This window comes from Schistocerca piceifrons, chromosome 4 (assembly GCF_021461385.2).
Source record: "Schistocerca piceifrons isolate TAMUIC-IGC-003096 chromosome 4, iqSchPice1.1, whole genome shotgun sequence".
Classification (NCBI taxonomy): Eukaryota; Metazoa; Arthropoda; class Insecta; order Orthoptera; family Acrididae; genus Schistocerca; species Schistocerca piceifrons.
In genome coordinates, this window is record NC_060141.1 from 194,037,359 (window position 1) to 194,059,841 (window position 22,483).

At 39.9% G+C, this 22,483-nt stretch overlaps 1 protein-coding gene across 1 annotated transcript in view; it reads left to right on the forward strand.

The window, feature by feature from the left end:
• The window catches only part of LOC124795725 (homeobox protein Nkx-6.2-like), a 230,032-nt gene extending 222,176 nt beyond the window's left edge, over positions 1–7,856 (forward strand). Inside the window, exon 3 of the mRNA XM_047259807.1 lies at positions 7,638–7,856. Within this exon, the coding sequence (XP_047115763.1) occupies positions 7,638–7,856 (219 nt within the window). The remainder of the gene's footprint in view (positions 1–7,637) is intronic.
• The last annotated feature ends 14,627 nt before the right edge of the window (positions 7,857–22,483 follow it).

Consider the following 22,483-nt stretch of genomic DNA (forward strand, 5'->3'; position numbering starts at 1 on the left):
TACACATCATTGGATTCGTCTCGATAGCCGCTATCATAAAATAAGTACCAAACTACAGCATCCCAATTAAAGAAACAAAGTTGACCTTCATATCTCCGAAGCGATTCCACCTAGCAACAAAAAAACCAACGTCTATTATGGCCCCCGTTGTTCCATGCAACTTTTGTCCCACAAACTTTCCCAGCTCCTATCACACTTTCGGAGTTATTCTTGGTGGCAATAATTAGTCCCTAACCCTGTATAAATGTATTTTGTTGTACTTACAAATGTGTTACTATGTTACATTTGCTCTTGTTACTCTCTTGCTTTCCAGGTTAGAAGTAAGTTTTGCAGGCTCAGATTCGTGAGGTTAAATAATCATTTGTTGTTACTTAAGATTTCCAATGTTCTTAGTCCATCTTTCTCTTCCTTAAGATGTATTTACTCGGTTTCCGTGGTACAGACGGCCGAACTGCGGCGTTTTTTGATCACATTTATTTCAACATTTCACTTGCACCTCGCACTGTGTGTTGAACTTGTGTGTGTTTATAGTGTGTGGTGTTGCCAACTGTCGCTGTGTGTTTTTCTTTCATTTTCAGTGTGTACTATATATGTGTGGTTTGCTATGTGTTCATTTGTCAAGTGTGTGTGTGTGTGTGTGTGTGTGTGTGTGTGTGTGTGTGTGTGTGTGTGTGGTTGGGTGGGTGAGTGGATGGGTGGCTGTGAGTGTTTCTACGTGGGAACGTGTTATGCTTCGTGTGACCGGTTTTTTTTGTGTTATTATTGTAGTGGCTAACGGTATTTAGGAAGATTTATGCAGTGAAATTCCGCTAGCAGAAGTGTTAGGTGTGCAGTTAACTCTTTTGAATCAGTTTTTAGGATTCCGTGCCCAGAGCGGTGAAAAGGGAATCCTCATAGTATTGCTTTGTTGTCCGTCTGTTTGTCTGTCTGTCAGTCCTACTGTTAAAAACTATTTTTCTTAGGAACGGGTAGACGCATGAGGTTGAAATTTGTGTCACGTACTGAGGCCTATGATCACTTGGCATTACAATAAATTGAAGCTTCTAAGTCAATACAGTCAAAAGACAAGGCTACTTATGTCACAGATTTTAATACTTACAAAGACACTCATCAAAGCCTGTAGGGTACTTCCCGTTGATCTACAATGATGAAATTTGGCAAGAAACAAAGTTTCACGGTAAAAGTAAACGAAAAGCTCCGAAACTGATAAATTGTAATTATATCACACCAAAAAATATATTTTTTGTCATTTGTTATCCGAAGTCAAACTTGAGGCTAAAACAATCAGTAGTTTTGCATTGACTGGGTCGCGATGGGAAAAGTCAGACATCAAGCAACGAATGATTTTATCGCTCACATGACGCGTTTCGGAATTTATCCGTTATCAGATACCCAGGAGCAACTGCTGCACCTAGATATGGCGTTTCAAGTTTTATGAGAATCAAACATTCGCAGGCTAGTCTCCTAGATGTTTGGAGATGGAGAAATTCCGAAACACGTCATATGAGCAATAAAGTTATTCCTTGTTTGATGTTTGACTTTCACCATTGCGACCCAGTCAGCCTGACAGGAGAACTACTTTTTTTTATAATAACTGATCGCCTGCCCCTTGCATGACTTTATGCCACATTTATGTAATTGAAATTAAAATATTCTCGAAAATCTTGCAATCGCTGGGAACGATATGTTGCCAGTATTAATGTCGATAACACGCAAAAATGGTCGAGATTTTCGATTCCCAGAACGAATTAACTGTCAGCGTACATAATTAAGCTTGTGTGGAACTCTTGGTGCGTGAGTCTTACTCGTATCTGGCAAATTCTTTATTTAGTTTTACCCCTAAACAAAATTTTGAAATTTAAAATTGTCATTAGTGAAAGGATAAGCTGCCACTTTCCTTTATTCTTTAACAAGACCTTCCTCATTCTTGTATCAAACCATTCGCCGACAACCTACGAAACTTCGTCGGAAAAGTTTGATCCAAACCTTTATATTATTTGTCTCGTCAGTTGTTTTGGCTCGAGTTTCGCTTCCGCTGTCCTCGTTCCGAAGTGTCGGGTAAACACGTCGAAGACGTGCATGGTATGCTGCGGCGTCCTTCCTTCCCGAAGCGCTGAAAGTAATGAAGCCATTCTGGTCGAGTGTAAACGGGATAGGGCCAGGGTGTGGCGCGGACAGGGCGCAGTTTCCGCCCTCGCAGGCAGGCATTAACCCTTCCCGTCCCATCCCCCGGCAGCCCTTCAGCCCTTCGCTCGCCGGCCGACCACATTTTGCAGCGCTCCGAGATGCCTCACTAATACCACTTCATTTAGACGATAAGGCACAGGCGCCGTGCCGGCCGCACGACGGCCGAGAGTGGGGGGGGGGGGGGGGGGAGGGGAGTAGGGGAGGCCGGAGCCTCCTCCCCTCTCTTCTGCCACCCCTTCGCTCTGCTTTCCGGACGGCGAGACGGCGCACTCGGGAGAAGTGGCGGAAGGACGAGGCTAGGAGGGACGAAGAAAAGGAAGAGGAGCAGCAGCGAGTTGCGGCCGTGGAAGAGGCCCGGCGTCCCCGCCCGGCCATGATTGATGGGCATTACATGCCGGCCTAAATACCGTGTAATTTGCAAATACAACGCATAATTACACTTGATTACCGGCGCCCTCTATCCGCCGCCCGGTGCCGGGACTTCACTTTATGATAAAAGATAGAGGAGAGGAAGGAGCGCCGGCAAGGAGGGATGATTAAAGCGTCCGTGATGTACTGCTCTTAGTAACTGGGGGCGGGGGTGTGGGAGGGGGGGGGGGGAGGTAATTAGCACTGGAGCGGGCGGGCGCAAACACGCCAACTGCGCCCCAGACACGCCGCCACAGACGGATCGCGCGCTCGCAACCGCCGCCACCCTCCACGCACGTGCCCGCGTGCAGCGCAGACGCGCCAAATCACGTCGTTTGAGTCCTCGCCTCTGCACGTTCTTCTCTTACTCCTTTTATATGCCCTTCTTTCAGTCGCGACGAGCGGACTGCCTACCGCCTTTCAACAAAAACCAGTCGCTTGAAACACAGCTGGCTTTATTCATATACGACATCTTGTAAACAATAGATTCAAGTGAAAAGATTGCCGAAAGGCTTCGATACAGCACCACATCGCCAACTACTCACCAAAATACGATGTAAGTGAGTAGCCTTTACTTGCGTGAGTGTGTTATCGTGAATACAAACCTGGAAATGTGAACTGACAACCTAAATGAGCTACTGAGCTCAAAGCCACATCACTTACATGAAATTCAAGAGAATCCTGTGTGTGTGAAAACCGATCGCATTCGCAAGCAAATTAATAAGCAAACCAATAATTTCACGCTCAGTGGACTTGGTCAGTGTAAAATGTTTGCAGAAAAATGTAACTATATAAAAAAACAAACCAAACTGTAATGTCGGCCTGTATAAGACTGTAACCTGAAACACACGAAAATTTCTACACTGACATAAGGCCCTCGTAAAATAAAGAAACTGGCAGAACCTACATTGCGCAAATATGAATCTCACCTGCAAAATGGCAGAAGTACTGGCAGAAACAGCAACATAGCAATACTCCACAACAGCTAAAAAAAATAAAAAAATAAAAAAAATCTGTGTTTGGTCCAGGGAAATTGGGTTAATGATCTTCACACAGAATGCCACTGAAATACATGGCGTAACTTTTAAGTACTGAAATTTCAGTTAGGAAGGAATTTATCAAAGAAAACAATTATAGACTCCAATATGAAAATTCATTTAGTCTAATAATTTCCATGATACAGTAAATTAACTTAGAATATCAATCAATAGAATAATTATCAACATTCGACTGTGACGAGGGTGAAGTGTACCAACAATACAAGTGTACAAAAATAAAAATAGACTTTTTGCCTCGTCAGATAATACCTTGTTCTTCATTTCAAAAGCTTTTTTATGTCCGTATGCTATTCAACTATTGTTCTGTCATCATTCCTCCTCGCAATAAATCTGCAACTTACATTGTTCCAAAGTGCGTCTATGCATTACACTGTACACTCAGCGAATCCCCGCCTGCTGCACAGCGCACCTTTCCACTAGTGACTGTAAAAAATCCTACGACTCCACAGTGCTGCCATCGCAGACGCAGATACTGTTGCCTAACAACTGTTTCTCTGACCACAATTCTTCAAATATATCATTTTCCTATACAAATATTAACACATCCAATAACAAAATCAAAAAATAGCCATCTTACAACGATAATACGGAGTATCTTTACAAATATGTAAATGGTTCAAGGAATATCTGAGTTTTTTTAATTTAATCGTATGGCTAGCCCCCCCCCCCCTCCCTCCCCCTGCCCATACACCTCAGCCATTGCTTCCCCAGACCACAGACGGTATTTCTGCCTGCACAGTTTCCAGGATGATCTCAACTGAAATATTTCGTGCGCGCGTTAGCGCAGGAGCTTAGAAGACCGAAAGCGTTGGCGGAGGGCAAACTGGGACACCAATGTTGGGTTAGAATGTGGATTCCCCTAATAAACCGTTTTGTGAACATTAAGCACGACGATGAGACCTTTTGCAAATATTCTTCTGATGACAAAAATTTATATTGATAGTTTATGCTCCTTAGTATAATCACTAGCTATTTGTCGTTGCAGTAGGTCCCATTCTTCGTATTTTCTTGTGTCTCAGAACTCAACAAAGAAGCTGCTTTCTCCGTTTATCATTTATTCGTTGGGCTACATATCCCCTCCACCTCCATCCTATTTTCATGTGTCTTGATTGCGTCTTCTCCCCAATCTTCTCCCTGATCCGTTCCTTGGTTTCTGTCTCTCCTGTATCCAACGTGCTCGATTAACGGTACACGATTTTAAAAGTCCAGTTATCGCAGTCGTAAGTCACAATTGGCAGTACACCTAACTGTATGTAAACTGTCCTTTGCAGAAACATCCGAACGTTGCTTTTGAAAACCTAATATAGTTTACCAAAACCACTCTAGGGCACGTCTTGAGCTGTCTGTCAAGTCACTGTTTTCGATTCCCTAAATACAAATACTCATCTATGGGTTCTATGACTTCATTGTTAACTTCTATTTTCTTTTTCCCAAGTTGGTTGTACATTACGTTTGTCTTTTTAGGTCGAATTTCATACTTGTTCTATTAAGATCCCATTGAAGTTTATCTGGGTTAGAGACGTTCAGAAAGATGATTTCTGCTAAGCAAATACGATTCGTGTATGATCCATCAATACATATTCCAATAGGTCTAAATTGTTGACAGTTTTGCACCAATTTGATCAGCAAGACTATACTTTGCAAGCTACAGAACGTTAAGTCTGCAATGATTTTACTTTGGAATACGAATGAAAGTTTTTGCTTTTTATACATAAATGAAGCGGCTGCCAACCCATTGGTTCATTTGAACTTCATATTTGCTTATTAGACATCGTCCAATTGGAGGCGATATACCATCATATTCCTCCCACTCAGCACCTATCTACCGTACAATTACGTTTGGATCAAACCTTGGGAATAGGAAACATGGGAAAACTTCACATTTTATACGTATAAAAATGATTCAGATGGCTCTAAGCACTATGGGACTTAACATCTGAGGTCATTAGTCCCCTAGACTTAGAACTACCAAACCTAACTAACCTAAGGATATCACACACATCCATGCCCGAGGCAGGATTCGAACGTGCGACCGTAGCAGCAGCGCGGTTCCGGACTGAAGCCCCTAGAACCGCTCGGTCACAGCGGCCGTCTTATACGTATAAAGTCTGTGTAAGCGAAAGAGACATGCAAAGTAGCATAAAAACATTCTCAAACAGAACGGCTGTCGAATCTCGATGGATTTCTTATTCTTTAGCGCAGCAGTAACCAAACTGATTCATTAATTCTTGATAAAATTTACACATAGTTCTCTCAAAGAAAATACCGGTTTTTGTAGTATTTAGAGAAAATTTAGAGTAACTAAAGAGAGAAAGTTATTTAAATTTAGCAAAACCTAGAATATGGCAGAAATGACGCAAAGAGGAAACAGAGGTACTAAGACAAACTGAAGCACAATTATGCATCACGGAGACAAATTAAGAAACAATCACAAAAATTAAACAAGAAGCACAAAAGACCTAAAATATGTCAAAAAGAAAATGAGGGTCACTAGGAAAATCCACAGTATGACACATTTAAATACTGCGTGACACAGACGGAAAACGAAACGACGGGAAAATTTTTAAGTACTAATTACGCCGCAAATTATCAGCAAACCGTGAAAAGCACAGTAAAGGATAACATGATTTGGAATGAGGAACAGTGGCCTGGAAGGCAAATATGAAGGACTGCTCAGCTGGTAGGAAAATTTGCGACACGTCGGTGGCATCACGAAGTTTTGTGTTTTATTCAGCAACATCTATTTTTCTGAGGAAATTCTGTTTTTCAAATGACGGCAGACAGAACGATGAAGGTTACGTATCTACGGGTAACATACGATAACATCAAAATATCTGAGGACAACTACAACATATTGCCTGAAACATATCATGAATGCCAGAGAGATCAGTAATTAAATGGTGAAACAACGATGAAACATGTTTGAATCTGAGAAACATCTTTGGAAAGGTAAACCACTTGTAACCTCCCTATCTAATTTTGCTACAAAATAACTAACCTAGTTACGCGGTTGCCTATCAGATGCTTATTACGATGTTACTATGTACATATTGTAGTGACCACTCGAAACTGGCGTAACGCTGAAATTGGCCTACAGTGGAACAATAAATGATTCAGTCCTTTGGGCGCGAGTTTGTGGTCATTTAAACAAATCTATGCATCTGTGGTACCTAACATAAACAGTGATAACGATTTTCGTCGAAATTTTAACGGAAATGATTTTCATAAAGTTCGTATGTTTTGTGCTGTGCGCAGCACTGTGTTTTACGTGTTACGCACTCTCTGGCAGTGTATAGAGTGATCCGTTTGAGATGTTAGAAAAGGAAAACACTAGAACAGGCCGATAACGTTGTGCTGGTGTCCGAAAGCTGGCTCAGTCTCTACGACACTCAAAAATTTCTCATACCACACAACACATTGACGGCGTTTTTCTAGCGTACCGGCCGGCCGCGGTGGCCGAGCCGTTCTAGGCGCTTGAGTCCGGGACCGCGCGACTGCTACGGTCGCAGGTTCGAATCCTGCCTGTGGCATGGATATGTGTGATGTCCTTAGGTTAGTGAGGTTTAAGTAGTTCTAAGTTCTAGGGGACTGATGACCTCAGATAGTCCCATAGTGCTCAGAGCCAATTGTAGCGTACCGACAATTTTCACTTGACAATCGAGACACGCCGAGCGCACTAAATTGTGCCACTTCCGTACAATGGTGTTTTTGAAATTCGATGTTTGTGCTGTGACTACGCGGTCTGTACAATGTGTTTGTGACAACTAGTGTTTGCACTGTGAATTACGCGCTTTTGGCTTGACTCCGAGAGCATGGTCACTCATTGTTAACTCCCATCATTTTCACTATCATTAGCCTTTCTCAATCTTTCACTCAAACCCTTCGTTAAACAGACTGTCCATTTATTTAGCTAGTCAGTGTATAACGTTATCATATGTGACAGGATACAGGATGACCTGACACATTTTCTTTCTTGCGTTGCAGGTGTGGTTCCAGAACCGGCGCACCAAGTGGCGCAAGAAGCACGCGGCCGAGATGGCGACGGCGAAGCGCAAGCAGGAGGAGGCGGAGGGGCTGGCCGACGCGGACGCCGACGCCGACGCGTCCGACCGCGACGACGACCTGGGCCGCGCCGCCAGCGCCGCCAAGCGGCTGCGCCGCGAACTCGCCGGCGAGGCCGCCGAGCTGGCGGGCCGCCCCTGAGCCGGGGCGTCGGCTCCGTCCGACGAGCGCTTCAGCCTGCTCGACGCGTCTCCAGCCCAGTCGCAGAACGCTGGACCTCAAGTTTCTACGGCACCCGTGACGGACAGACCGCTGTTCCAAACTGAGTGGTCCTCAACTGTTGGGAAATATCTACCGTGAAGCATCTCAGAGCCACGTTGTAGCGTAAACAGTCCGCTGATGGAAGTCTCCCACTCGTTGTCGATAACTTCTGTTCAAGATACAGCACACGCAATTTCCTGGTGCTCGAGGCTGAATTACACACACGGAGACATATGGGTCTTTCAGAGAGGAAGCTCTGCATCAGCCATCGCCATACTAAAAGCCCATTATTCGAATGGAGGCTATTTTGGTATGCAGTACTGTGAAGTTCAATGAACTGCAAATATGACTGTTTACTGGCGGCAACTATAAGATAGGAGAATATAAATGCTCGCTGTTACACTGAAAGAATGATAGAAAGTGAAAATTTTTGCATTTAGAAAACCGTTCTACAGATCAAAGAAAACGATTAATACTGTAAAACTGATCTCTAAATTGTAACAGTAACAACGATACGGTGTTCTGACAGACTAAAACGCTATCCAGACACCTGTCAATCTCTCCGTTTGCCAGTATCAAACCACCCTCCGCCATATTACTTATACCAGGGTACTTGTCTGGCAAGATATACAAGAGAGTCCTTGTGGCGTGGGAAAATTGGAGAGATTTGACCATCTATCTAGTTCGAGAGTGGGGTCTGGGTCAAGCTGCCAGCAGAAAACACGAGTATTGACTCTGATTCAGGTCTGGAATAAACTTTTAGTCTGTCAAGACGTTTCAAAGCGCTGTGAAAGATTCATTCTAGTAACTGAACAGTGTTTACAAGCAAAAAGATTCAGGAATTAATTTTTAACATAAGACAGAGATCAATATTCTCGCGATGTTAAGAGTAGTTATACTTTCAAAATCGAAAAAATATGAAGGAAACCAGTACAATTTCACGAAAGCCCGTGCACTCATTAAATAAAAATAAGGGTGCTAATGTTACATACTCCTCTAATTCTATTACTAATAAGAAAGTAGCGCAACTGGTGCTACAGAAGAACAGTACTTCTTTTCCGAGGTCTGTTGTGGTTTCTGCAAGAAATGTCGCTAATTAGTTAGACATTAGCGCTGCAGCAGGGGCTCGTTTCCGTCATGTGCTGCACGTTGTGCTGTTCCTCATGTTCTTGAAGAGTTTCAGCAAGCATTTATCAAGTTTCTTGTACCCGTCAGTATAAAAAGCTGGTGGTTTTGTATGACGCCAGGGGAGTCGTAGTTTCCGGCTCAGCGGTGTCATGTGATGCCTGTGTTAGTGACAGTAGTAACAACGATGTTTGTTAACTGTTCCCAAGGAAGATCGCCACAAGAATGGAAGGAACTGAGGAAGCGTCAGGCACGAATAACTTTTTACGAGCAAGGAGCATAACTGGGACATTTACTTGTTACTGCAATTGAACTGTTGCCTAGATTATAAATTTCTAATTTGCATTTTCACTGCGCATTGTTATGATTTTTCTTTGTAATTGTTGAAGCTGAAATGACGAAACGATGATAAAGTTTTTATTCAACTCATAACTAGAAGTAGAACGAACGTTCGTTTGTAAAGATAATTTTCGAATGACCTCACATGTAATTTATAGTAATGAAATTGATGGTAAAATGAAATATGTAGCCTGTACTATGTATCTAGATCCTGTCATATCTGACACCCCGTTTCGTCAGTTCAGCTGGACCCGTAGTTGGTGTGGAAGTGAACAGACTACACTGCTGCAGGTGCGGCGTGACAGTCTGTATTATTTTTAAAAAGAGGGCGCGCAGTATTATGCAAATGCAACCAAAGAATATGAACCTAGCTGTACATTTTGCACGTTCTAGATTAACCAGTAAGATAGGTAGAAGGCCTAATCAGCGAGAGGATGCATAGCAGGGTGCCCGCGAAGCTATATATGGACTTGTAAATAAGATTATGTATATTGTAAAGTATATCTGCCGCGGCGCGCTGGTCGGCAACAGAGGCGTAGGAGGGAGGGAAGGGGAAAAAAAGGCAAAGGCGGGGAGATTAGGATGGTGTACGGTTCCTGTGGGAAGGAATAAAGCAACTAGTCAGGCGCTGATAATATTACTGCAAAAGCACGTCCCACAGATAGGGCGTATATATTGCTGGCCCCAAAAAATTGGTTTCACAGCTGTGCGCGGGCACTGCGTTTTAAAACAGCGTACCGCGCATTGCGTCGTGGAAGCAGATAGCGACGAATGTGTGCGCCGCCATTAACGTACAGGAAACAAGCGCTCTTCGAATAAATGTTATTTTATCTGTGTAATTAAGTGCATAATTTAAAAATAAGATTATAAATAAAGAAATCTCTACTAGACAGCGTGTGTGTGTGAGTGCAGTGTGTAAATGAGTGTAATGAGTAAATGGCTGCTGAAAATGATATCTGATTTCGAAAAGTAACAACCTTGTACGTGTATACCAGCTAATATACCAATTATTTGTAATATAAACATGTTGCGAATTAGAATGTGTATGATTTAGTACTCTCCCACAATATACCTAAACTCCTCATTCCTCTACCTCAAAAGTAAGCACAGTAATTCATTTTCCAGATTTCTCTGGCAGTTATGATTTTATGACTGCAATAATTAAGTTTTCTGTGTGATACTGTATGCTTAAAAAAGTAGATGACATAAGACGGAGAAAACTGCCAGCTTCAAACAAGGATATGACAGTCAGTGTCAAATCACACGAAATCTACATGAGTCTGCTCGTAAACATTTACCCACGCTAAACGCATATCGTTCTTCCGTTGAGACTTAAAGTCAAACATTTCTACAAGTATTTAGATTTCTATATAAAACTCAAAACGATTAAACTTGAAAACACATACAACACAGTTTATATGACTCAGAGAGGCAGTAGATGAAGGTCGCGTTCCAAAAAGAAAGTAAAAGTTGTATTAGTCCTGTTTCTGCCACGACTACATCGCACAAATTAGTATTTATCAACCAGCCCTATATTGACTCCTACACGATATCATATAACGAGGATCAGGATTTACCGTTCCGTGGACAGTTACATCATTTGGATGGAGTACAACCTCGGACTGCTCAGGATGGACGTACTTAGATTTAGTTACATTTTCAGACAGAGCATTGGGGATTTAAGCTTCGGTCTTCAGATAGAATGGTGCGGCATTGGTTCCTCTCGACAGAAAATGCATTCTTAAGATAAAAAATGCTTCCACCAGTAGTGTGATACTTTACTGGGGGTTTCAAAGGCGGTACAGTGGAACTATTCCTCAAAAAAGCAATTCTGTTACGAAAAATGTTAGAAGTCGCTTACGTAAACGTCAGCTGTATTTCCTTCAGCACAGAAAATTTCCGTGGAAAGTGGCTTAAACCTCCGAGTGGTATGCCATTCAAACGACTTCAAGACCAACACAAAAAAATCTCCGTTTTCAGTAAAGCTTTACCCTGTAATTTCTTATTAGATCTATACAAGGGTTATATCATTGGACTTTCTTCATTCTGATATGATCCTCTGGTGCAAAAATTTATCAGTCAAATATATGTTTGTATTTTGAATATTAATGATGAACATAAATCGCAGTGTTCGTTATTTGACTCTCCTCTGGGCAATGTTCGCGTAGGCTAACAAACATTACAAATATCCCCAAGTACTGCAAAGTTTATCTACCCCAAAAACGAATACAAACGTATTTAACAAGTCAAAAGTTATTCTAGGTGAAAGCGTCAGCGCCTCTCACAACGCATGTATAAAAGATAATAATAATAATAAGAGATAATCTGCAGGAAAGAGAAAGAGAATCGATTCTGCTATGAAAAGGAATCTGGTAACACAAAGCCTTCTGAAAGTGACACTGAGGCTTCAGAAAGAGCAGTTTTAAACAATCTGAAGACCAACTTCACAAACTCAAGCAGCATAAAAAAGAAAATCATGGTTTTAACGTGCCTGCCTAAATCTTAGAGTGTAAGGAAGATAATGCAGGAGTTCAATGCCGCATAATACATGGTACGGCTAGCAAAGCAGCTATTACAGAACGGAGGTGTTTTGGGAAACCCTCATCAAAAACCAGGGAAAAGTCTGCCAGTAGAAACTGTCCACACCTTTTGGTCATTTTATGGAAGTGACGACATAAGCAGCGCCATGCCGGGAGTAATGGATTGTGTTTCAATGAAGGACAGCGGCGGACAGAAAATTAAAGTTCCAAAGAGACTATGTAATTTAAAGGAGGCATACAGAGTTTTCAGAGAAAATTTTCCTAAGATGCCTGCCAGTTTTTTCCAAATTTGCAGAGTTGAGGCCTAAAAACTGTATTCCAGCAGGGCCCTGTGGTACAAACAGTCCGTGTATATGTCATTCACCAAAATTTCAAATTTACGATTGAAAATGCAAGGTTGAACTCAGTAACAAGTGGAGAAACACAAACATATAAAGAGTGTCTTAAAAAGGTTCTGTGTCACCCACCATTAATAGATTGCAGTTGGGAGACTGTAATCTATGCCCTGGGAATAAGGAAATCAAGACTATACTTCAGAAGGCGCTCGAAGAAAAGCTGATAGACTATGTCATCTTCCGACAGTGGATTTCTGCAGACAGATGTAAACTGGAAACATTACAAATATCAAATACAGAGTTCATCAATTTATTTTGCAATAAGCTGTCTATGTTGGTCCGTCATGACTTTATTGCAGAAAAACAAAGTTCAATCATAAAACACATTAGGAAAACGATTACAAAGTTCACCATTCGCTGTGTACTGTGATTTTTCAGAAAACTACTTATTTTTGACGCAGGATGAGGTCCAGATCTATCTCTGGACAAGTCAGCAAGCCACTGTTCACCAATTTGTTGTATAATACAAAGGAGAAACAGAAACAGAGCATCTCAGTTATGTTATTATTTCAGACTGTCTGGAACATAAAACTGTGGCTGTCTACTGCTTACAGAAAAAGCTCATTGAATTCTTGAAAAAGCACCTTGAACCTAAAAAAATTTACTACTTTTCTGATGGCGCTACTGCTCAGTACAATAACAAGAAAACCTTTTTAAATGTATGTTTTCACCAAGCTGAGTTTGGCATAGAAGATGAATGGCATTTTTCAGGAACAGCATATGGAAAAGGGGCTTGCGATGGAGTCGGTGGCACAATCAAGAGGCCGGCAGCACGAGTAAGTTTGCTACATCTATATGACAATCAAATTCTTACACCTCGGCAACTTTTCAACAGGGCGTGGAAAAGATCTCTGGAGTACATTTTGCATTTGCAATTCTAGACGAATGCATAGAGACAGCCACATTTCTAAACAGTCGCTTCAGCAAAGCGTTAACAATTCCAGGGACTCGTTTGTTTCATGCATTCACTCCTGTAGTTTCAGATAAGACAAATGCTCGAAGTTCATTACAGCAGTTGCCACCAAACCCCAAGAAACACCGTCACTGACAGGTATAAATGGATACGTAACTACAGTGTATAACGACAAGTTGTGATAGACACAGCTGTTCGTAAATGTCATGTTGTAAGTAAAATTTTTAAAATGAATTTGGTGATTTAATGCAGAACCTCTACGAAAGTCATTTTTCACACAACACACGAACTTGAAAATTTTGCAACATGTGATCCATGATGATCTCAAAATTAAACTTTCAGAGGTTTTTTGTAATTTTTCCAAATTTTAAAAATATGGCTTTTTTAGAAAATTAAAATCTGAAATTTATTAAATTTTTTAAATTAATTTTTAAACCCCATCATGTTGCATGCCAAATGAAAACCCATCTAAATAGCATTAAAATGACACGTTTTGCTAGTCTGTATCTCATCTGGTTCCGGAGAAAATGGCAATTTACTACTCCAGGATGTAGCAGTTTCTAACGAAAATTTTAAAATTGAAGACTTAACATATTTTTAATTAAATCACAAAAAATGTGTGGTTTTCCTTCATAGCTATATATGGAAACAAGGTACACCTAGTTTCATCAAAATCTGAGAACGTCAAATTTAATCAGTGTGTTGATTTGACACGCAAAGACCCTAATTTATGTTATAATTTTCTGTTATTCTGAAGGATACACTTTAGTACTGACACAATGAAAACTCTCATTCTTAATCAACCTACGACATTCATTGATTTTCATAATGTTCGATAGATCCCGTCAAGGGATCACAAATATGAGATAGCCAAATCACAGAACCTTCAACTATGCACTGGATCAAAGAAAAAAATACGCTATACTACTTAATGCTAGTCAAGATTATGTCAGCTAAATTGCTTAAAGTAAATTGTAAAGAAAGCTGCTGCTACTATGAAAAAAGCTACTATGAGGCACAGACATGTACGCAGACCACGCAGGATAAGTAAGTCTCTAGCACAGAACACCAAAATATCAAAAGTGCAAGGACTGTGTTACGATACGGAAGCAAAGACCAACAATTGCGCTCCGAGCTGCCAGGCAGTGAACTTCGAATTCGGGAAAATATGGCCCGGTAACTGCATTCTGTACTAGGTGATAAAGTATTTTTCATTTGCACTTTACGGGTGGATCTTGTAGTTTTGTGGTAAAGTGTATTTATTTGTAGAACCTAATACTGCACTTTCGACCATGTGGCTGTTATCAAGTCTGGATTACGTTCCTGATTACGACGTTCTTTTGTGTATTAGACTCTTAGAATTGCGTTGTACACCTAATGTTGGTATTATAAGACATGTGTCCTGCCTTTTTGCAAACACACTGCATTTTCTTTTTACCCAAACATATTTCAGCACTTCTGTGCCATCATAAGTGGTTTTTTGATTACTGAAAAACTGTAAGAAGTAAAAATATTTTAGGTTATAATTGATTTAATAAAGTGAGGCCTAAAGAAGGTTTTTGTTCGTTTTGCTTCTTATCTTACCGTGACTTTACATTATGTGGTTTTGCAGGACCAACTCTATAGCGTCCTGCACTGACAGCTTGCCATCTGAAAACCAAACGATTAAATGTAAATTTCATCGGCCATTTAACACAGCCCTTGATTTTAAAAAACGTGATTTTTTGCGTGTCAAAATGTTTTGCATATATGTTTGCTACTAATCACGTTTTGTTGTGGTTATGAATGAAAAGGAATACATAGATAAAACATTAGTGTTTCTGAAGGACAACAATATCATCAAACTGATCAGTGACCCAACAGCAAAATGTCAGAGAAACATCCAAAAACACTAAAAAACATCAAAAATACATTCTGGAAAGGCCAGACAAAATCAATAATACAAAAATATCCGAAGGCACCCACTCTAAAAGCCGTACCAAAGGTGAACAAAGATCATACTCCATTAAGGTCGGTTATCGACTTCAGAAATCCTCCATCATGCCACCTAGCCCAACATACACACACGTTAGTATAGGACATATACACTTTTGAAAACAACAAAACCTAAAGAACTCAATGCAACTGGTAGTGAGAATGGAGAACATAGACATACCAGACACAGCAAGGCTCGTATAATCTGATGTCACATCAATGCACACTTTTGTTCCAATTAATGAAACAATCAACATACAAAGCATAAAACAACAAGGAAACACACCAGTCTCACACATTAATGAAATAGCAACCATACTCAAGACCATAACAGCACAAAATTACTTTATGTTCAACAAATAATTTTATTCCCAACATGAGGGACTGCAGACGGGATCCCCAATAAGTATCCTCCTAGCCGCCGGCCGGAGTGGCCATGCGGTTCTAGGTGCTACAGTCTGGAGCCGAGCGACCGCTACGGTCGCAGGTTCGAATCCTGCCTCGGGCATGGATGTGTGTGATGTTCTTAGGTGAGTTAGGTTTAAGTAGTTCTAAGTTCTAGGCGACTGATGACCTCAGAAGTTAAGTCGCATAGTGCTCAGAGCCATATCCTCCTAGCCAACATATTTATGAACAACTTGGAGAACAGGATCTTCACATATTTAATAAGACCAAAAAAATACGAAGTCATACACTATTATGTCGATGACATAATATGCCTAGCTGATGAACCACACACACATATATAAAACAGCTACACAAGGAAATGAACAACTTACACCCAAAAATTCACTTCACATTAGAAACAGAAACAGACAACACACAAAATTTCCTGGACCTCACCGTATGAAAACGAACAACACCCATGATTTCACAATATTCATGAAACCGACAACCACAAGCATCACCATTCACGATCTGTTGAACCACCCGGTGGCACACAACCAAGAAAGCTTCAGATTCTTGCTCAACAGATTGAACATAACACCCGTAAGCAAACTGAATTACACACAAGGGCTAAACACAATAAAGAGATAGCAGAGGAAAATGGTTACAAACCACACATGATAGAGAAATCAAACCAACAAATTTGTAAACAGAGAAGGAACGAAAGCATAACATACACACAAAACCTTACACAATACAGAGCAACACAACATACAAACAATGACCACATGCAAGACACAACAGTACAACAACACACACAAAACAAAATCGCACATACTCACCTATAATAACAAAATTCTCCACAGAATAGACAACATATTGAAGAAACGGGGACTTCAAATAGGGTACAGGACAGACAACACAACACAGAAAAAAATTCAGGACACAGGAGACACCCACAGATAAATTCAACAGGTCAGGAACATATGAGTTCATATGCAACACTTGTCAGTAAGTATACACAGGACAAACATGCAGAAACTTTAAAACAAGATATTCAGAACACCTCAAAGCCCTAAAAAGTAATAGTACCCATAGCACATTTGCTGACCACCTAACAGCCCATAACCACCACCCGACTACAATAGAAACAGATTTAAAAACACTGACATCCAGCCACAGCTTATACCACATACTGACAGTGGAAGAGAACTTGCACTTACAGAAGGCAAGAGCAGAAGGCAAACAAGTTATAAATGAAATCACTATACTCTGTAATGACACATTATTTAACATAGTAAAGTAACTTTCAGAAAAGGCAACATAAACAGCTAAAGGAGCTCTCACACACACACACACACACACACACACACACACACACATCAAGAGAGAGAAAAGTACACAAAATTCAAATTTGGCGCCAGATTATCTAGGGAAAAAATGAACGCGGACGGGGACGGGGTTAGGAAACACAACAGAGTGCTCATCGCATCTTGCGAAGTAAAAAGGCATTTATAAATAAATATATTACGTTAATATATGTATGCAGTGTCTTGGAATCCAAAAGAAGAAGAATCAGTGACAACAATACGTGAGTAGTAACAAACATATATACGCAAAACATTTTTACACGCAAAAAATCAAGTTTTAAAAAATAAAAAGATGTGTTAATTCGCCGATGAAATTCACACTTACATCGATTGGTTTTGCAGATGACAAGCTATCAGTGCAAGACCCTATAGAGTTGGTCCTGCAAAGCCACATAAAGTAAAATCACGGTAAAAAGCTAAAAGAACAAAAACTTGCTTTAGGCCTTACTCTGTTAAATCAATTATAAACTAAAATATTTTCACTTTTTACATTTCCTTAGTAAACAAAAAACCCACTTATGAGGGCACAGAGATGCTGAAACATGTTTGGGTAAAAAGAAAAAGGAGTGTGTGTGCAAGAAGGCTGAACACATATCCTCTAATTTAACTGCAAATGCTTAAAGAAAGGACGAGAGCTGCAGATTGAAAAGACGAGTAATGCTAGTAGTCTGCCTAATTTTTGCTCTCACACATATTACTGTGTGGAGTAAGTTTCCATATCTGTTTTTACTTCATATGAAATAGTAGCTGGTTTCGTACCATGGTGTTCTGTGGAGCATGTCTGTTTGTTACTGCTTACCAATCCGTATGTGAACTGCTCTATTTAAATGTATTGGAAGTATACTGCTCGTAGTCTACATTGTTTTTGTTCTCATCCGTTTTTCTCACTCTCGCACTTAATGGAGGCCACCGAAATTTTCCTTTACTTCTGCTACAATATACTGTTTGTAGCACCCGTTAATAACGTGTCAAAACATTTGCATAACTAGTATCGCATTTTTAACATTTGCAAGGAACTATGTCGAGTCAGCAAGACTGCCAAGCATACTCATCTACATCTACATCCAAACTCTGCAAGCCACTGTGAATCCCATGATATTCAGTGACAAGAAGTAACACCATTCAAAGCAGAATTACATACTAACTCTGTGACAAGATGTAATGAAACTGAATGCTGATACTGTCAAAACATGCTAACATGGAGTTCAGCATTAAAAAAAAGTACGGAAAATGGTTGCAAACAAAAATTAATTAGAATAAAAGCAATATACTTAACAAGCATTTAAATCGAGCAGTTCACGCACAGATTCTTAGGCGGTAAAAAATACGCAAAAGTCCAGAAAACACCATGCTTCTGTTTTGCGTTTAACAAACTCAAAATGGAATCATTTACCAAAGCCCTATTACGGATGCGAGCGGAACTTAATCACAATACTAGCAACGTATTTACAGTGCAATTCAAAGAGTACAGCACACACGAGCAGTCGTAATCAGAAGCACAATGTTTTGAAACCAGAGTCTGCTTACTACGAAACGAAAACAAACAGGGAACACAAAAAATCAAGCAATAAGAAAGCAACATAATTGTATATGAGTTTCAGCTCCGTGGTCACCACAACGATCTTCCACCATATTTCCTCGCTCACACACCAGATACGTACCGTTTCACGGAGTTAGTACAAAATAAAATGGTTAATTTGCAATAAATCTGCCGCAAAATGGTAAGTATTGACAGTTCGGAGCTGAAAACGCAAGCTGCTGTACATGAAAAGTCTTAGAAAAAACTATCAGTTTTTTTAACATGGTGGGTTACATGCCAATGAAGCCATCTTAGTAGTGACTGATGATGTGATGTAACCTTAGAAATACTCAGTCGCCATTGCCACATTTTATTTACTGTTTATACAGAGTACTAATAGAAGTTTAAGATTTTCCTCGCTCTCCTCTGTAGGCAAACTGATTTACTATTACCACGGCATATCATCGGAGTAACGCAGTATTAAATGACGCCACATTCAAAATCCTGAGATGGCTGCGAAGACCCGCAACCCTTGGACTCATATACATTACTCGGAAGGCAAAATACATCGCTATACTGCTAATACACAAGAGCTATCAAATTTGTGTGATAATGAAATTAACTGAGAGTGACTGGTTCACCATCTTATTAATTAAGTGCTCTATTCTTACTTCCAACTACGCGAGAAATGAAAGTATCTCGTTTGACTCTGTAAATTTACACATGGCGCACTTCAGCATGTTGACATAACGAATGCGCATACCACTTAAATTTGATTTTGTTACTTTCGAGAAAATATTAATTAATTAATTAATTCCTATGCATTACGCAATTTTCCCTGCACGTTATTCCCTACGTTTTTATTTGCTGAAAGAGAAAAATTACATCACCGTCAGGTCCGCGATTTAACTTTAATACGCTTATCTCTCTTGACGATGGTCAAAGATGGATCGTTGCAGTTCCCTGTTTTATGCTTTGATAGTATGTAGCGGCATACATCTTCAATTTAACAGCGAAGCAGTTCCACTCATTAACTAATTGTGGTAACAGGTAATTTTAATTTCAGCCAGAAGTCATTTTTCTTGCCGAAGTATGTCCCTGTAAGTTTGAAACAGTTGGCGTAAGATTGTTGGTAACTGGAGGTGACATACGTGTAAAAATCACAGAAATTAAAACTGACAAAACTTTCATAGTCCCCATTGTTATCTTTCGAGTAACGCTACGAAATTTATTGCACTATAAATCCACACACAAAATCTAGGCCCTCCTTACAAACAGTTCTGTCTTATAAGCAATGCAACTTTTACCTCAGAAACATTTTCTGCCTTCACACCATAGACTGAATTGTGCACATCCTCCGTTATCCACGTACTTTTTCGTTGATTTCACACCGTATTTTATTACCCTTTTAATACCTCTAAGCAGCACGAGACTTTTCACGTAGGTACTGATTCACTTCCCCTGAGATTTCCTTCACCAACGTACACTTTTTTCGTAACTTCCAGATATTTTTCAAAGTTCGTGAACAGAACTCTATGTTCCCACTGCCAGCGCCGCAGCCGCAAAACAGAACACTACTTTTAATCTAACCTTCATTTATTTTACTCAGACAGATTAATTAGTGGTAAATTCTCCTTGGACAACGCTATTAGTTGAAATACATTATTTTGATACAGCATGTACGAAATTCAGCTCACAAACGCAGTTTGATATCTACAGCATTTTTTTTGTTTCAACAAACTATTTTTTCTTTTTACAACGTAATAGTGAAAATCACAATTGTTTGTATTATACACTGAATTACATCACAGGCTACACATGAAACTACACACGTAAACAAATCACAACTTACACTGTACATCATGCTTTATTCATAATAAACATAACACTCTTTCCGATAAACTGGTCACGGATTCTTGTTAGAGCTTGTCTTGCGCAACGATGATTCATTCTCAAGTGTGTATGACACTGCACATCCACAATAATTTATAGATGACGTAGTTTCGCGAAGAATATAATAAAGTCTGGTGCAAGAATTACGAAAAAGGTATACTATGTCTTGCAAACCCTAACTTACCACAAACTGCATACTGTAATTTCATCAGGAGACAAGTAGGGGTAAGAAATTTAATAGACGTTTTCGAGATCATGCTTACAATTCGCCATGAAGCTATCTGCAATTTCAGTTGTATGAAGATAATTTAAAACCTTGTCATATCAACAGAATCTTCTGTCGGTTCTTGGTAGAACAACATTATAATAAATGAAAAGCACCAGTTTGCTGGACATGAACGCAGCTAGAGGTTGCAGAATTCAGACTCTGCATTTGCTGAGCATGTACTGAGTGAGGGTCACAACTAACAGCCAGTGTCCCATGTACTTCACTTAGTAAACAAAGGCCATAAACACAACCTGTTGGAAGTCCTGGAAATTAACAAACATCTTTCTCACAGTCCAGATCTCATCCTAAATGACCAGACACAGCTCAACACTTCCCCTCTCCTAAACTTCATATAATCATCTTTGTTGTTCATTACTTCCCAAACTCTCTCTTCCAACATATTGCCATTTTCCTTTATTCATTAAGTTGTTTTGTTTTGTTGAAATTGTCTTTGTATTCCACATAGACTGTAGTTTCAATAGTTAAGGCTTTCTTTTAACTGGTACTTGTATTACTGTCCATGTTTTACACCCCTTGTAGTTGTCTCATCAAATACTGTTCATATTTTACTTTGCTCATTTATTTAATGAAAACTGTTACACAGCCACTGCTTTGATTATATTGTTAATGTTAAAATGCAGTACCACGGCACTCTCAGACTGTAGGTTCCCTCAAAGACTTCGATTTTCCTGCATTTAATTATTTCTGTTTATCTTATTGATATTGCTTAAGTTCCTTATGTATTCTGTAGTTATATTGATAACTGTCTCTTCTTTTAACTGGTTGTGTATCACTCTCCATGTTTCATACCTCCTGATGCAGCCTTGTCTAGTACTAATTTTATTTTATTTTATTACTTTTGTTTATTAGTAGAAACTGTTACATAGGCATGCTATTCCTATTTTGTGCTAAAGGTTTTCCTGTCTACTCCATTGTCATTTATGTACTGTTCAGTTTTTACTTTTTCATTGCAAAGATGTTACTTACTGTATGTTTCTACTTCAGTCTAGATGTGTTACTTCTCTTCCAATGTTGTTTGCTAACATTTAACTTCTTTGGTGATAATACTCAGTAAATGTCTGAAGATGGTCTTGTAAGCCGAAAACCGATTAACAATGAAAGTAACATTGTAGAACAAAAGCAAACTGGTGCTTTTCATTTATTAAAACCTTGTCTTTGATCTTTTTTCGGCAATCATTTTGAGAATTTATATATATGATGGTTAAGAATATTCTAGATTTTGCTCTCCATTAGGTCAGGCCTTAAAAAATGCTCAAGTCTCACGCTGTTCGCAACATTACAATGTGATTACATTCATCCGTCAATTTCTTTGTCGACAGTCAGCATAAATGCATACATATTACGCTTTCAATATGGAAGCAGAAAGCCCATCAGTATTAACCAAATGGTTCAAATGGCTCTGAGCACTATGGGACTTCAACATATTAGGTCATCAGTCCCCTAGAACTTAGAACTACTTAAACCTAACTAAACCTAAGGACATCACACACATACATGCCCGAAGCAGGATTCGAACCTGCGACCGTAGCGGTCGCGCGGTTCCTGACTGAAGCGCCTAGAACCGCTCGGTCTCTCCGGCCGGCCCCAGTATTAACCAGCCATGGCTTGTTGACATACGGCGGTATTGTTTTCTGTTCCCTGAAACTAAAATGATCGATACGACTCGCAGAAAATTACAAGTTGCACCTGAAACGTCCCCTTTGAACAATTATACACGACTGTCCTTAAACTGACATACAATATTTTTAGCGCAACACAATCTGAGTTTCAAAAATCCCTACAAAAGAATGGCCCTGACTAACATTAACCTATACGTTTCACAA